The 13486-nt window shown below is 49.5% G+C and overlaps 6 protein-coding genes and 1 non-coding gene across 7 annotated transcripts; 2 read left to right on the top strand and 5 right to left on the bottom strand.

Annotated features, from left to right (window-relative positions):
- Positions 1-2045: 2045 nt before the first annotated feature.
- On the bottom strand, positions 2046-2933 carry ASPGLDRAFT_173094 (putative urea hydro-lyase/cyanamide hydratase; the record flags this gene model as incomplete). Its single annotated transcript, XM_022542785.1, has 2 exons — positions 2046-2281; positions 2345-2933. The coding sequence occupies 2 exons, from the start codon at positions 2931-2933 to the stop codon at positions 2073-2075; spliced, it is 798 nt and encodes a 265-aa protein (XP_022400290.1). The 3' UTR covers positions 2046-2072.
- Positions 2934-3615: 682 nt separating this feature from the next.
- ASPGLDRAFT_416386 (nucleoporin Nup84/Nup107 family protein) lies at positions 3616-7173 on the bottom strand. The gene is made up of 5 exons (XM_022545454.1): positions 6898-7173; positions 4780-6828; positions 4404-4728; positions 4232-4356; positions 3616-4182 (listed from the first exon to the last, which is right to left on the bottom strand). The coding sequence occupies exons 1-5, from the start codon at positions 7070-7072 to the stop codon at positions 3836-3838; spliced, it is 3021 nt and encodes a 1006-aa protein (XP_022400289.1). The 5' UTR covers positions 7073-7173; the 3' UTR covers positions 3616-3835.
- Positions 7174-7747: 574 nt separating this feature from the next.
- On the bottom strand, positions 7748-8367 carry ASPGLDRAFT_173086 (uncharacterized protein; the record flags this gene model as incomplete). The annotated part of the gene is made up of 4 exons (XM_022542784.1): positions 8141-8367; positions 8040-8087; positions 7974-7986; positions 7748-7923 (listed from the first exon to the last, which is right to left on the bottom strand). The coding sequence occupies exons 1-4, from the start codon at positions 8141-8143 to the stop codon at positions 7748-7750; spliced, it is 240 nt and encodes a 79-aa protein (XP_022400288.1). The 5' UTR covers positions 8144-8367.
- Positions 8368-8629: 262 nt separating this feature from the next.
- On the top strand, positions 8630-8986 carry ASPGLDRAFT_128283 (SUMO family protein SMT3; the record flags this gene model as incomplete). Its single annotated transcript, XM_022540784.1, has 2 exons — positions 8630-8860; positions 8930-8986. The coding sequence occupies 2 exons, from the start codon at positions 8630-8632 to the stop codon at positions 8984-8986; spliced, it is 288 nt and encodes a 95-aa protein (XP_022400287.1).
- A 150-nt stretch (positions 8987-9136) lies between these two features.
- Positions 9137-10214, bottom strand: ASPGLDRAFT_416026 (uncharacterized protein). The gene is made up of 3 exons (XM_022545446.1): positions 10101-10214; positions 9790-10044; positions 9137-9732 (listed from the first exon to the last, which is right to left on the bottom strand). Exons 1-3 carry the CDS (start codon positions 10126-10128, stop codon positions 9398-9400), a joined length of 618 nt encoding a protein of 205 aa, XP_022400286.1. The 5' UTR covers positions 10129-10214; the 3' UTR covers positions 9137-9397.
- Positions 10215-10507: 293 nt separating this feature from the next.
- Positions 10508-13204, top strand: ASPGLDRAFT_48149 (putative succinyl-CoA synthetase subunit alpha). Its single transcript, XM_022546835.1, has 9 exons — positions 10508-10762; positions 10866-10983; positions 11039-11180; positions 11231-11615; positions 11664-11859; positions 11907-12553; positions 12609-12640; positions 12694-12986; positions 13081-13204. Exons 1-9 carry the CDS (start codon positions 10599-10601, stop codon positions 13162-13164), a joined length of 2061 nt encoding a protein of 686 aa, XP_022400285.1. The 5' UTR covers positions 10508-10598; the 3' UTR covers positions 13165-13204.
- Positions 13205-13262: 58 nt separating this feature from the next.
- On the bottom strand, positions 13263-13357 carry ASPGLDRAFT_t100. The gene has a single exon. It is a non-coding gene; the product is annotated as a tRNA-Arg (tRNA).
- Positions 13358-13486: the final 129 nt, after the last annotated feature.

Below are 13486 nucleotides of genomic sequence, written 5' to 3'. Positions count from 1 at the left end.
AGAGATCTGATGATCTGATACTCGCGCTTGTATGTACATTAGGCTTATCAAGTCGAATCAGCGATATATAGACCTGTCCTTGAAGCAGTACACTACTTGGTAGCAACATTCCATGCATAAGTTTTGAACAACTATGTCGAGGGTTGAAGCCCTGTTTCTTCAGGTATTGTACCCACTCTTATGCATTTCCAAAGCCTGAAACCCGTCTGTAATAGTCAGAAACTGTCAGACACATGCTTGGCTGGGTTGTCCTTACCGGTGCGTTGTCCAGTAGCTACCATTTGGCTGGCTTCCTGTTTAAAAACCTGCAAGGAATTGTGCATTCGACCAAAACCTTGATGGCTTGAGTGATCTTCCCTTGGAGTTGTCCGTCCGTCATGTCGACAAAATCTGGGATCCTCTTCCCTCGGCGAGGACGACGAAATTCTGCTGTAAGACTTCTTCTATGCTCCAATCATCATAAGTCCAAGGACAGATCAAAATCCAGATAGGCATTTAGGAACTGTAGCGTGCTGAAATTAACACAGGTTTCATCCTTAGCAAGAGGACGATTTCCGTTCAGATGCGGTTTGATGACCGCCCGGTGTTGGTGCACTGTAGACCTGAAATAATAATTCAGGCCTTTGGATCGCCAGTTAGCAGTTTCAACGTGCCTTATATAGCCTCGGTATTCACGATCTGCATCAAGGGTCTCCCGTGCGTCTGCTAAGTCCTCTTAGCGTAGGCCAAAGGCGGTGGGATCGAGATTCCTTTGGCTCTCAGGGGCTCTCAAGGGATGCGCAGACAGTGCAACACAAAATAAACTGTTCGTTGGAAGGTTTTGAGGCAGAGCGAAGCTCGCAGAGTCTTAGGAGGTTTGTTGACCAAGCCAAGTGTGGTAGCAATTAACTCCCACATTGCTGTCGTTCTGGGAAGCTCAAACGACGTGCTCGCCATTGTTTGTGAGGAGAAAAGACAGAGAAAAATGCGAGAACCGGAAGAAAAGAAGAAGAAATCCTCAAGAAAGCAATATAGAAGTCAAGGAATCAATCAAGACACAGACCACGACTGAAACTAACAGGCAGGGGACGGGTCAGATGAAAGCGAAGTAAAAGAAAGGTTGTAACTCTTAGACTGGACATGGTAGGCACAAAGAAATTCTCCATGACGGCTCAAAACAATTAACAGGTAGGGCTCATTCACTACACATGCTACCCCTAATAGCGGACCATGGATAACTAGCATACCAAAGTAACTAATAATAGGATTGGTCATTCGAGTCTCAGGCCAAATCAAGCTCGATACCATTGTATCCTACGGTCTATCATGGTCATCGTCGCATGGTTCATATAAGAAACCCGGTCGAAAACACAGCCAATATAGCAGAATTAGGGCACGGTTGCAGAGCAAATGATCTTTCCGTTTCTGTGAGTTCATGAAGAATAATCCAGTAATCCAGTAGCAATGTGGCATGCCTGAAGCTTGAGGTGTACAATAAAATTTGAGTAACTAACTAGTTATCCCCGTCTTTATGTCGTCACTGTAGTTCACCGGCCATCGAATTGTTTTTCCTCGACATGAAAATACGATAGGCGATACATTCCCATACAAAATCATGCAAGATCATTTGCGGCATCTCTAATAATTCATGTCATCTTGAGACGATGACAATTGTAGACGTTCTTATACTCGCCTTCTTCCTGCCATTGTCCCTTTACGGACTGCGGCCATATATTAATCAGCAGCGCTTTGAGTATAATCTCTACAATATGTTGATTTTTAAGATAGGACTGTTTTCCCCTTTTATCAACGACATGGATATGACCAGACAGCGCAAAGCTAGGGCACGGTTCCACCCACCCTCTGGAGGGTCGATTTCTCTACTAATTACGGGGTAGTACTACCACTACTCCATGTCCCTCTGTATTCAAGTATCTCTTTCGAGGCTCACTTCCGGCTCATGTAACTGCGTGCATTCTTGCATCCTGTATGCAGTAAATTGATTCGCTCCGTATGCCTACGGACCAGTCGCATGGATCTATTACTCATTACTAGATCAAATTAATCCTATCACACTATCGAAACCATCTTAGCTACTCATACGGTGCCATAAGTGTATTCCCCAATATCTTCTTCGGAAACTCCTCCTCCCCCAAGACTGTACTATGCGCCCAAGGCTTAAGACTGATCTCCCGTTGAATCGTAGCAGCAAAGCACGAACTCCATTTCATCCGGGGAAAGTGTCCCGTAATTTTTTCAATAGTAGATGGGTAAATGAGGGATTCGTGAGCGCCTGTGTTATCTACGGCCCAGTTAGCAACAATTCCGCAGTTGGTACAAGGAATATACAGTGTAGGGGACGTACCCAGAATAGTAGCCAACTGAAGCAACTGCCCCAACGCCGTAATTTTCCCCTTCTCGCACAAATCCTGATGTCTCATAATCGCCTCCGCAATACTCTCCGCTTGATCCTGCGGTGCTATTTCCCGCCCTTTATCCACCCTCTCCTCCGCATCGATATCCCCATCTACATCTACACCACCACCATCCAACTCCGTCCCCGGGTTAACACTCTGTAAAACCCTCAACGCCAAAATCCCACCCGCAAACTCAAAACTCAACCTCGTAGATGTCAAGTTCTTCTCCGTAGCCCCGATATCATGCAACATGCACGCGCAGAAATACGTCTCGTCTGAGAACTCCCACTCCGGAAACCGGTGGTACTTTATCGCGAGGCCGTAGTGGTATACCCGTCTGGAGTGGTTGTAGGTTTGTGGAGTGAGATTGGAGAGGGCATAGGTGTTTATGCGGGTTGCGAGGGGGGTTGAGGGGATTGGGAGAGCGGTTATGGGGAGGGCGGTTGGGTGTTGGGGTGGGCCGCGGGAGGTGGTGAGGAGAGTGGAGGAGGAAGCGGGGACGGGGGTTAGGCCGTAAGTTGTTATGGGGCTGGTCATTTTGTGGGGGAGCGCACTTTGGTGACTGTGTTGTATAGAGTGTGTACTCTGCTTTATACAGGGACTATATTGAGATGACATCATGGTGATGGATTGGTTTGTGTGGAATTCGGATTGTACATTTGATGTGCTTCAAATACAGTATTAGCAGAACTTTTCCCGTGTCGACCAGACCGTACGAAACAGCACCTATTCCAGGGTGGAACCGAGCCCTAACTTCGCTATATCTCCGGCTCGGAAGAAAAGCCCCTCTAAATCCCTAGCATATTCGAAATCAACCACACCCGCACGAGAAATGAGGCCCGGCCTCAACGAACCAAGGCATGCCCAACGTTCGACGACCTCACAGATCCAACTAATGTACTCATCAATTCTGTCTTCCTTTTCATATTCCGGATATCGACAATTCGCGTCTTCTTCCGCAGGATCCACGGGATATTTATCCAACTCTTGTTGGTCCATCGGTTGAAACAAAAGTGGGTTGTCGGTGGTGTCCTCGAAATTCGTCTGGACAGTGTGCTTTATGTTGAATTTTTCGAGTCCTGTGGCATGGTTATCGGTGATGTTGATTTCCTTTTGGAGGACTAGCTGCTGCCCATAAAACGTTGAGTCGTGTTCGCGCGGGCGCGTCAGCCATTGTGATTGTTATTGTAGTAGTGGGTGTATTGAATTATGGAGCAGGGGGGAGAAAACACATTTTTGTCAACTACGAGTGTATGACCTTAAAGGGAAAAGGAGTGACAACACTGACGATTGCCCTAATACAAATACAAATCCACGACCACGCATCCATTATCAAACCAATGAGCAAAATCCCACGAAGATAATAGTACTAATATACATCCGACACCCAGATCAAATCGACCCTAGCTAAATAAGCCCTCGCCCAATCCAAGCAAATATCATGACCTCGCCATCCGAATCTCATCCTCCTCCTCCGACTCAACCTGCACATTCCAGACGCCCAGCATCTCACCTCCAAGCAACCTCTTACCCGGCTCCGAATGCGTATTCACCATCGCCTTGCTGGATACGGCCAGCGCGTCGACGAGTTCCCGCATGCGCTTAGCGCCGATGAAGCTGCGCGTTAGATGCTCGTTCTCAGATACTTGCATTCCTAGGTTCATGCATTGAACTAGGATTTCTCCGGAGAGGACGTGCGCGGCGTAGTACAGGGCGTTGTGGTAGTCGAGGAATAGTTCGGGGATGTATGTTTGGCGGATTTCTTCGAGTTCGGACACGTTTGGTTCTACGTTTGTTAGCATCATGTTGGGTTGTCAATGAGATTTGGTGCATACCGTTATCAGCAGGAATGAGCCACTCGTCGAGAATGGCATCCACGTTCAGCCCGATTTCGTCCAGTGCTTCCTGCAGTTCCACCCGAAGGTTCTTGGTCGTACCAGTGTCCCGTCGACGGCGATTCCTAGTCACATTAGTAAACTGTAAGCCCTGTAAAGGAGGAAAACATACTTGTCAAGCTTCTCCCATAACATGGCAAAGTTCTCCAGTGCATCAAACGCGAGAATCAAAGCTTCCAGATTACGCATCGTCTGCGACTGCTGGTACAAGATGCTTTGCTGGGCACCATTCGTGACGCCATTCGACCGACTCCGCTTATGCGCAGAGCCAGGGAGTCTGATCTTACTCGGACTCATAGGCTCTGGTGTAGGCGCGTCCGAGCTATCCTCCATTTCTATAGGGAACTCAGCGACGTCGAATCCAAACGATTCTTGTGAGAGATGTGACAGATTCATGCGTCGACTCAGCTCTCGAGCAGCAGCAAGTTTTCCGGAGACTAATCAACGTTAGCAAATAATCCACTTCCGAGACTGCGAAAGAAACTTACTGAAAAATCTCCGATACAACTGAGCACCCAGATAGCAAATCTTACCCCACTGGCCGTCAATGTATCGAAGCCACTCCAGGCTGCGAATCATGTAATCATCAAGTTCCGTGATAGATGTTCCAATAAGATCCCTCCGCACAGGTGCCAGATATGGCGACCCATCAGACCTCCGCAGGACCTTGGGGTACCGTTTAACGGTCGTCGAGTGTTCGACTGCCTCGACGCTGCTACTAACCCACGCCCACTGGTCCTCGAACACAGCTTCGATATCGATCTCATGCTTCTCCATAAGTCGCACTTGCTGCTTTCTTTCCCGTGGGTCCACGATTTGAAGCAGAATCTGGCCGAGAGCGGAGTGCGCCAGGTGTTGAGGCAGAAGCGATGCATATAGAGGGATGACGTCGAACAGGTCTCTTTCTTCCAAATTCTGGATATATCCAGTCACGTTCACGGACACGTTTTCGAAGAATTGCGTGTCGGAGCGGACATAGCCAATCGAGTCCGCAACAAGGTAAAGGTGTGTTGCGATTCTCAAAGAGTCCTCATCCTGCGCAGCGATAAATAGCGACTCATCAACCGACATGGATGACAGTTCAGGCACATAGCTGGAGCCGTCAGACTTGCTATTTGCCACATGCGAAACCGCCGAAGCCAACCGCTGGAAGAAGCTGTCGTATCCACGGCCCAGAATCACTGCTTGAATAGTACGGTAAGGGTTCCGTGCTTCAGCGCCAATCCGCTCATTGCCCTTGGCAGCTTGCAAGAACTTGCTGGTGTCATTGTAACTAGCAGGCTCAGGCAAAAAGGCAGCCGGCGTAGTGGGCGAGAAAGCAAGCTTTCTCTGGAACTGTTTGCAGAATCCTTGGTAACGACCGAGCACGACACTGTTGAAGTGAACATAGAGGTAGTCGTCATAGTTTTGGCAGACCTTGAAGGCCGCCTCCGTCTCACCGCAAAGCAACGCGTACACCGCACGCTCGAAATCCTCCGAGGTCGAGTTGTGCGCGAGGGCTGAGCAGGCAGCCTGCCAGGGACCATGGGACCGGAAGTTCATCATGCGGGTAGTGCCGTCGTCCACAGGAGTCTTTCCAACATGCGAATCCTTATCGACACTGGAACCACACAGACTAACCGCTCGCCAATGCTCCAAGCGCTCTTGTGCCCATTCCCTGATCTTCGTCCAGCTCTCACCCTGCCTCACCATCTTCCAGCAAGTCATCCAGGTAGCTCGTTCGTGGAATTGATCCTGCTTTTGAAGAAGGTTCTTTTGTCTCGTAATCGCATCAGGATCCAACTGAGTGATCAACGCCCCCGATTTGTCCGAACGCAGCAGCGAAATCGTGATACCGGGATCATTGGGCTCGAGAGGTTGAGGCCAGGCCCGCAGTCGCTTCTGTCCCTTGATAGCCTCCTTGGTGTAAAGCCAGCCATGTGCCCACAGGCCTTGTCCGCGCTCCGCCTGCTTTTCCAAATCGGCAATCAACGAATCGATGTCCTGAGACTGAGTCTTGGCAGTATGTTCGAGCCATTTCATGACGATCACGCATTCACGGGCATAGGGATCCGCGGTGAGGAATTGCTCCCAGACTTCGCGATCGGACGAGTATCGGTGTAGCTTCTGGAATGCCGTCTCCTGCGCTTCCTTGTCCATTTCATGACCGGCCGGGTTGTCGATGCTGATAAGGTTGAGAAGGAGTTGCCAGGTAGTCGCTTCCAGTTGTAGTCGTTGGAGTTCCTCTTCGGTCTTGGGGTCCTGCGCTGCGGTCTCGTTTCGACTAGCGGACCATCCCATCTTGGCGCGCTTTAACGTAGATTGCTTCGAGATGTCTTGAATAGCATCCTGCGTAAACGTCTGGTAGCTCTTCACAAGTTGGTAGGCGGCCTGGAAGCGTCCAAAGTCATCGGACCTGTTGCCCTTTTGCTTGAACCGATCCAACTTCTCCGCGAATGCCTCGATCTGGCGCGTTACGCGATCAGCCGTGCGACGAAGGGGGTGTAATGCTTGCTGTGCGCCAGCAGAGGTGAAGAGTTCGGGGGTAGTTGTTTCACCTGCTACAGTTAAGCCAACCAAATCAGCTTTCCTCGTTTTCCAATTCAATTTACAAATACAAAACGAACCTCGAGAATCCTCAGCAGCAGCCTTCGCATAGCCATTCACCCTTGACTTGATCCCATTCGCTTGTCCTGCGAAGTGGTCCTCCTCCTCTTCCTCCTCCTCCTCCTCCTCCTCTTCTTCTTCTTCTTCTTCTCCCTCAATTTCGTCACTGTATGGCACATCCTCATCCTCGTCCATTTCGTCCTCCTCGGTCACTTCCTCTTCACCATCTTCGTTACTGTCATCGTCGATTTCGATGATCTCAGCGTCATTGGCATTGGGGTCCCGGTTAGCCTAGACAAAGCAAAATGAAACAAAACGTCAGCTACCGCCAGTTGTCATAGCACCAGCAAAACTAACATTAATGGGCGCAAAGCCAGCGGACGAACCGCCAGCACCTCTAGTCGCAGCAAAAGGAGCCATGAGAGCAGCGAACAACTGCCTTGATCTCCGGCCTGGTTGTTGTGACAGAAATCCAAATAATCCTTTCCCGGCGAACGGAGCGCGTCAGGGCGGTCGGTCCGGTTGAGCCGCTAAGCCCAATGAAGACTAGCGCCGATCGGGGGAGACATAAAAGTCTTCGCCGCAAATTTTTCCCTTTTTCTTTTCTCTTTCTTCTTCCACAAATGTCTTAACCATAGGCAATCAATAGAGTCTCGGGACGAAGAGTTCAATCTTCTTTCAGGTCTATAAGGCCTCTTTGCGTGCTCCGATTGTCTTATAGCAATCTGGCAGTTCTCACAACTAGCCTAGCCCTTTACTTTCAACATGGGGGTTGGACTGCAAGGGAATTGTTACATCTATTTATCCACAGGGGATTGTTTGTAGTATGTACAGTATTGTTACAGTGTCGTCTCTCGCATAGACGAGAGGTCAGCCTCGTGCCTCCGCCCGTTGCTTCATCTTCAATCGCAGCAGGTTGGCTTTCGGACAGCTCACGGTCTTGCCCTCGTCGCCTTGTTGCTGGTAGAAGGCGTTACAACATTCGTACAAGGCGTCGATTTGCGCTTGGCACTTGTCTTCGCGGTACGAGTTTTTGGTCAGGCAGGCTGTAGGGTCAGTGTCGTTTGTCCGGAATGCTGGGTGTATGCTGGTGTACCTTGGATAGCGCACTGGTCAATTGTCAGCATATAGGTTACTTGCGAGGGACAAGGACATGACATACTGCTCGAGGATGGCATGGAGGATCGTAGTTCAGATCTTCTTTGAGTCCCTGGAGCTGTTAGTTCGTGACGCTGTCCGTAGCTACTTATATCCAGTCCTTACCATGACGCAATAAGTCGAGGTGAATCGATATAGGGGGTTTTCAGAAGGGAATGGCGAGATTGCAGTGAAGCAGTAAATAGCACAGTCAAAGGTATCTTTTGAAACACTTCAACAAGAATAAAGCACAGTACCACTGATGTTGTTGAATGAATGCTCCGTCCATACTGTCTCTACTATGATATGCCGACTCCCGCGAAAACAATTCTCCGCCGCTCTCTTCATTTAGTGGGGTCCGTTTGCCTTCAACGTCTTCTTTGCTATCTTAAGCGCTTCTTCTCTCCTCTCTCCTCACACCTCTCCTCACACCTTACCCCATCTCTCCTGCTCGTCAGCCGCTCTAACATTAAAAAACGCGTAAGTACCAGTACCACCGTTTCCCTTGCTCCTATCACCCTTTGCGAAACTATGCGACAGACCTTGTGCGATCCCAGGAACTAACTCTTCAACGCAAATAGATACCACAAACGCATCCCTCACCCGTCCGCAAATATGGCTGCCGAGGGCGATTTCAACCCAACCCCTGCCAGCGAGCCTCCTACCGTGGAGCACCTTAATATCAAAGTGACCGACAACAACAACGAGGTCTTCTTCAAGATCAAGCGGTCGACGCAACTCAAAAAGCTCATGGATGCGTTCTGTGAACGCCAGGGGAAGCAGATTTCCACCGTTCGGTTTTTGTTCGATGGCACCCGTGTGCGCCCCGAAGACACGCCGGATACCGTACGTTCCTACCATACTATCCCTCGCGTTGAGGCTCTGTGATTTTCGGTGGCTAACAAGTGGTTACAGCTCGAGATGGCCGACGGCGACACTCTGGAGGTGCACCAAGAACAGATTGGTGGTTAACTAGTTCATGGTCTCTTTTTTGTGTCGTCTTGGTCCACACAGCACACAGGCGCAATGGTGTTTTTCGGTCCAATCAGGCATCGCCAGGGTTGGGTTTCGCTTTCTTCTTGTTCTCTTTTATCTAGCTTCAAAAGCACTGTTTAAAGCGGTTGCTACTGTGCAAGAATGAGATGCTTACGGGTTACGATTGATTCTGTTCTACTCGGGTCAGAGGCCCTATTTACGTTCATCAAGTCTGGTTCTCTAGAGCGATATGCAGTAACAGTTGACACACTCTAGCTATTCTGGAAATTCAACGCATAGCTGGACCATCGATTCAGAAACTTAGAAGTTCCCAAGCACAAGCAAAATATACATAATCACTTAAAGTACACTCTCATAACTACATATACAAGAACTGTAACCAAAAAATCAACCATCCCAAACCGCAGCCTTAGCCCTCTCCTCCTCCTCCCTCGCCTTAGCAGCCTCCTCCTTCTCCCGATTCCTCCTCCTAATCTCCTGCTCCTTCACAGACCGATCATAAGCCCTCTGCTCCTCCGTCCTCTTCGGCGCCCGGATCCCCAACGCCCCTGCTATCATCCTCCCCGCTACAGCAGTCTGTTTCTCGGGTCGACGCGCTGGACCCGCGGATCGCAGCGATGTGCCAGAGGGGTTTCCATATGCCGGGGTGACGGGGGCTTCGCGTCCGCCTGGGGTAGGCCAGGATTGCTGCTGCTGTGATATCTGCGGGGAGATTGGGGTTGGTGGGGGGTCGCGGGGTCCTTCTTGGTCGTTGTAATTCTCGTTGTCGTTATCGTTATCCAACCCGGTATCCAACTTCGTTGTTTTCTGGGTACTTGAGCTTGTAGGAGCTGTGGGGGTTGGTGGTCCGGAGTCCGCGTCGGAATCGGCTTCGTCTTCCCAGGAGTCTGCGACCTCTTCAGCCTTGCTTTTTGTTGTTTTCACATCGGGGAGTTTTGGCTTTGGGGTTTGGGTTGGGGTTGGGCGAGAGGTGTCTTTGATAGAACCTTCGTCGTTGAGGGAGAGTTGGCGGAGGGAGGATTGGAGCTCCGAGTCTGTTCGGGTTGTTAGATGCAGGCCAAGGTAGGTGAAGGGTAATCCATTAACATACCCTTAACTGGCGTGGATTTAGTAGCCATTTCAACAATATATATATTTCTGTTGTATTCAGTATCTGTATCTCGGACGATAGTAGCACAATCTGTACAAGTTAATGTCGTCAGTGGAGAGAAAACCAAACCCCGCCCGCAGTTGGAGTCTGCCTCTGTTTTAAATGACGATTCGTGTTGAGCCGTTCTAGAACGTCCAGAATCATTGATTTTTCTGGTTACTGTTTCTATTTTTGAATTCTAGAGATTGGGATATATTTGGTTCTCCTTCTTGGCGATCCACGCGATGAGCAATGTATGTGCATAAGCAGTAGATGACTGGGACTGTTCATAACGCCTATATACAGACACCCATTCATGTTATGCCTCGGAAAAAGAAGTGCGGAGAGGTTGGCGGATGTTCCGATGCCGGTCTCCGACAGCCAGTACTTCTACAACTCAATGTGATTCTGGATGTGTTTTGAATGAGATACAATTGATCTGAGAGGATAGCAATAGTAATGGTTGGATTTCATGCATTACCCGCGCGGATGCCCCTGCGGCATACACTGAAGCCAAGCCGTCGCTTCTCCACGTCTTCGTGGAGGCCCAGTTATGCGGATACCCTTCCTAATTTAAAGATTGGAGCGCATACGAGGGTTTTGTTTCAGGGGTTTACAGGTAAGTGCCCAGATGAACTGCATGTAATTGTACTGACGATGGATTATAGGTAGACAGGTACATGACCACCTAGTTGAAGAGCAGTCCATAATGTATACTAAACCATAACAGGCCACCGCAAACGTCAAAGAATCCCTAGCCTGGGGTACCAAGATCGTCGGGGGCGTGAAACCAGGTGTTGAAAGCGAGCATCTGGGACTACCCGTGTTCCCGTCAGTCCGGGCAGTACGTACTCTCCTTGTCTACAACCTAAGCGAGAGTGCCATGTTAATGAAAACAGGCCCAGCAAAAAGCCAAACCAGACGCATCGGCCATCTACGTCCCCGGAAACCAAACTGCCCAGGCAATCGAAGAAGCCATCGAAGCGGAAATCCCGCTCGTCGTGGCTGTAGCTGAGCATGTGCCTATTCATGATATATTGCGGGTAGGCCATCTTCTCTATATATATCTGCAATTGGTATACTAATATTGTAGATCCACTCTATGCTCCAAACACAATCCAAAACCAGACTAGTCGGTGCAAACTGTCCCGGCATTATCTCGGCCATTGGAAAATGCCGCATAGGGTTCCAGCCGTTACCCTGCTTTGCGCCGGGTAATGTAGGCATTGTTGCTAAATCGGGGACTCTAAGCTATGAAACGGTGGCTTCCACTACACGTGCCGGTCTGGGACAGAGCCTGTGCATAAGTATGGGTGGTGATGTGTTAGCGGGGACGAATTTCGTGGATGCCCTGAAGATCTTTGAGAATGATCCTGACACAGAGGGTATCATTGTCGTTGGGGAAATTGGTGGCACGGCGGAGATGGATGCTGCGGAGTGGATTCAGGATTATCAGCGGCGCTGCGCAAATCATAAGTATGTACTGCTTATTGATCTGGCTGATGACAGTACTAACGCATGCAGACCGATAATGGCTCTCATCGGTGGCTTGGAAGCTCCTCCTGGACGCATCATGGGTCATGCTGGTGCTTGGGCAGCTCCTGGTGAGCCTGATGCGAGAGCTAAGTATCAGGCTCTGAAACGTGTTGGCGTGACCATGGTCAATCACCCGGAGAAGTTTGGCGAGGGAATGAGATCTCTTCTGGGTCGCAGGGTGGCTGTATGCATCCCTCTGCCAAATCAACAAGAATATACTGACGAATACAGGCCAACCCCAGCTCAGCCATCAACCAAAAGCGAGGCCTCCATACCATGAGACGAACCACACTAACACACCATACCAGTCCCAATCTATCACACCCCCAGAAAATCCAGACCCGCTCGCTCTACATAAAACCTTTCCAAGCCCTCGACATACTAAACCAAAAAGCCCTCACAGTCCGCGAGACACCACTCTCCGAATCAGAATCCAAATCCAAATTCTCCCTCTCCCTCACCGTCGACAGAACAGCCCTATCACCCTGCTTCATCGCCTCCCCGACACCAGACTTCGACCCAGCAAAATCCTGCAAATTCCCCTTCCCATACACAACCACAGACCTAAGAAACACTCAAAACTCGGTTATCGGAGAAATTGCTTCAAACCTGGGTCTTCCTGAAACGGCGCATCCTCAACTAGTTACCCTCGCGCAAGGGTTGTGGAAGATTTTCCAGGAAAAAGAGGCGTTTTCGTTAGAGGTTAAGGTGCATCCTTCTGCGGATGGGAAATTGGAGGTATGTGATGCGCGGTTTGGATTCGATGATGCTGCGCATCGGAGTGCCGGACGGCAAGAGGAGGTTCATAAACTACGGGATAAGGAGGAGGAGGTTCCTGAGGAGGTTGTTGCTGAGAAGGATGGGATTGTTTATGTGAAGTACGTTCCTTCCCATGTCCTTCTCTAACAAATGGTGTGAACTAACCATCACCAGACTCGACGGCGAAGGGAGCATCGGCACACTAGGTACATCACCCTCACCCATTCCCCATAAGCAAGATATATCTAACAAACAATAGTCAACGGCGCCGGCCTAGCCATGAACACCGTCGACGCCCTAACAATCCACGGCGGCGCCTGCGCCAACTTCCTCGACACAGGCGGCAAAGCGACCTCGCAGACCGTCAAATCCTCATTCCAGATAATCACCTCAGACCCGCGCGTCAAAGCAATCTTCGTTAACATCTTTGGCGGATTGACGCGGTGCGATATGATTGCTGAGGGGATTATACTTGCGTTTCGGGATTTGGGGCTGAAGGTTCCTGTCGTGGTTCGGTTGAGGGGGACGAATGAGGAGGCTGGGCAGAGGATGGTATGCCCCCCTTATTTTTATTTATTTATTTAGTTTTTTTGGGGGGTTTTCTCTGCTTTGCGTTGGTTATAGGGTGTGATACTGACTTGTATAGATCGCTGAAAGTGGACTTTCTCTCCACGCATTCGATAGTTTCGAAGATGCGGCGAAGAAGGTGATTAGTCTTGCCAGAGCATAATGTACATAGAAGAAACTCCCTCATTTATTCAATGCTGGACCAAATAAGAAAAAAAAAAAAGATAAATAAATTTGTCAGTCAAAAAAACAAAAAAAGGCCGACCACCACGGGACTCGAACCCGCAACCAATGCTTGGAGCCCATACAATCTGTGATCATAGGAGAGCAACACTCTACCATTGAGCTAAGCGGCCATCTGAGAATTTTGCTGGTTATTGTGTATTATAGACTATTCTAGCTTGTCCGCTCCGTGTAAAGCACGGAGTACCACCCAGACAGAGTGCATTCAATTTGCTCAATTAATTGAGTTATTGCTGCATGCA

This window comes from Aspergillus glaucus, assembly GCF_001890805.1.
Source record: "Aspergillus glaucus CBS 516.65 unplaced genomic scaffold ASPGLscaffold_12, whole genome shotgun sequence".
In the NCBI taxonomy this organism is placed as follows: domain Eukaryota; kingdom Fungi; phylum Ascomycota; class Eurotiomycetes; order Eurotiales; family Aspergillaceae; genus Aspergillus; species Aspergillus glaucus.
This window is presented reverse-complemented; position numbering and strand designations above follow the sequence as displayed.

Bases quoted from the DNA above. Each gene is read 5' to 3' on its own strand.
- ASPGLDRAFT_416386 (XM_022545454.1), bottom strand. From the start codon at position 7,072: ATGGACGAGGATGAGGATGTGCCATACAGTGACGAAATTGAGGGAGAA. The intron at 6,829-6,897 runs GTTCGTTTTGTA...TAACTGTAGCAG, and splicing joins TGCTGCTGAGGATTCTCGAG to GTGAAACAACTACCCCCGAA. The intron at 4,729-4,779 runs GTAAGTTTCTTT...AACGTTGATTAG, and splicing joins GTTGTATCGGAGATTTTTCA to TCTCCGGAAAACTTGCTGCT.
- ASPGLDRAFT_416026 (XM_022545446.1), bottom strand. From the start codon at position 10,128: ATGGCTACTAAATCCACGCCAGTTAAGG. The intron at 10,045-10,100 runs GTATGTTAATGG...CAACCCGAACAG, and splicing joins TAAATCCACGCCAGTTAAGG to ACTCGGAGCTCCAATCCTCC. The intron at 9,733-9,789 runs ATAACGATAACG...GCGACCCCCCAC, and splicing joins GAAGTTGGATACCGGGTTGG to CAACCCCAATCTCCCCGCAG.
- ASPGLDRAFT_48149 (XM_022546835.1), top strand. From the start codon at position 10,599: ATGGTTGGATTTCATGCATTACCCGCGCGGATGCCCCTGCGGCATACA. The intron at 10,984-11,038 runs GTACGTACTCTC...TAATGAAAACAG, and splicing joins TGTTCCCGTCAGTCCGGGCA to GCCCAGCAAAAAGCCAAACC. The intron at 11,181-11,230 runs GGGTAGGCCATC...TACTAATATTGT, and splicing joins GCCTATTCATGATATATTGC to AGATCCACTCTATGCTCCAA.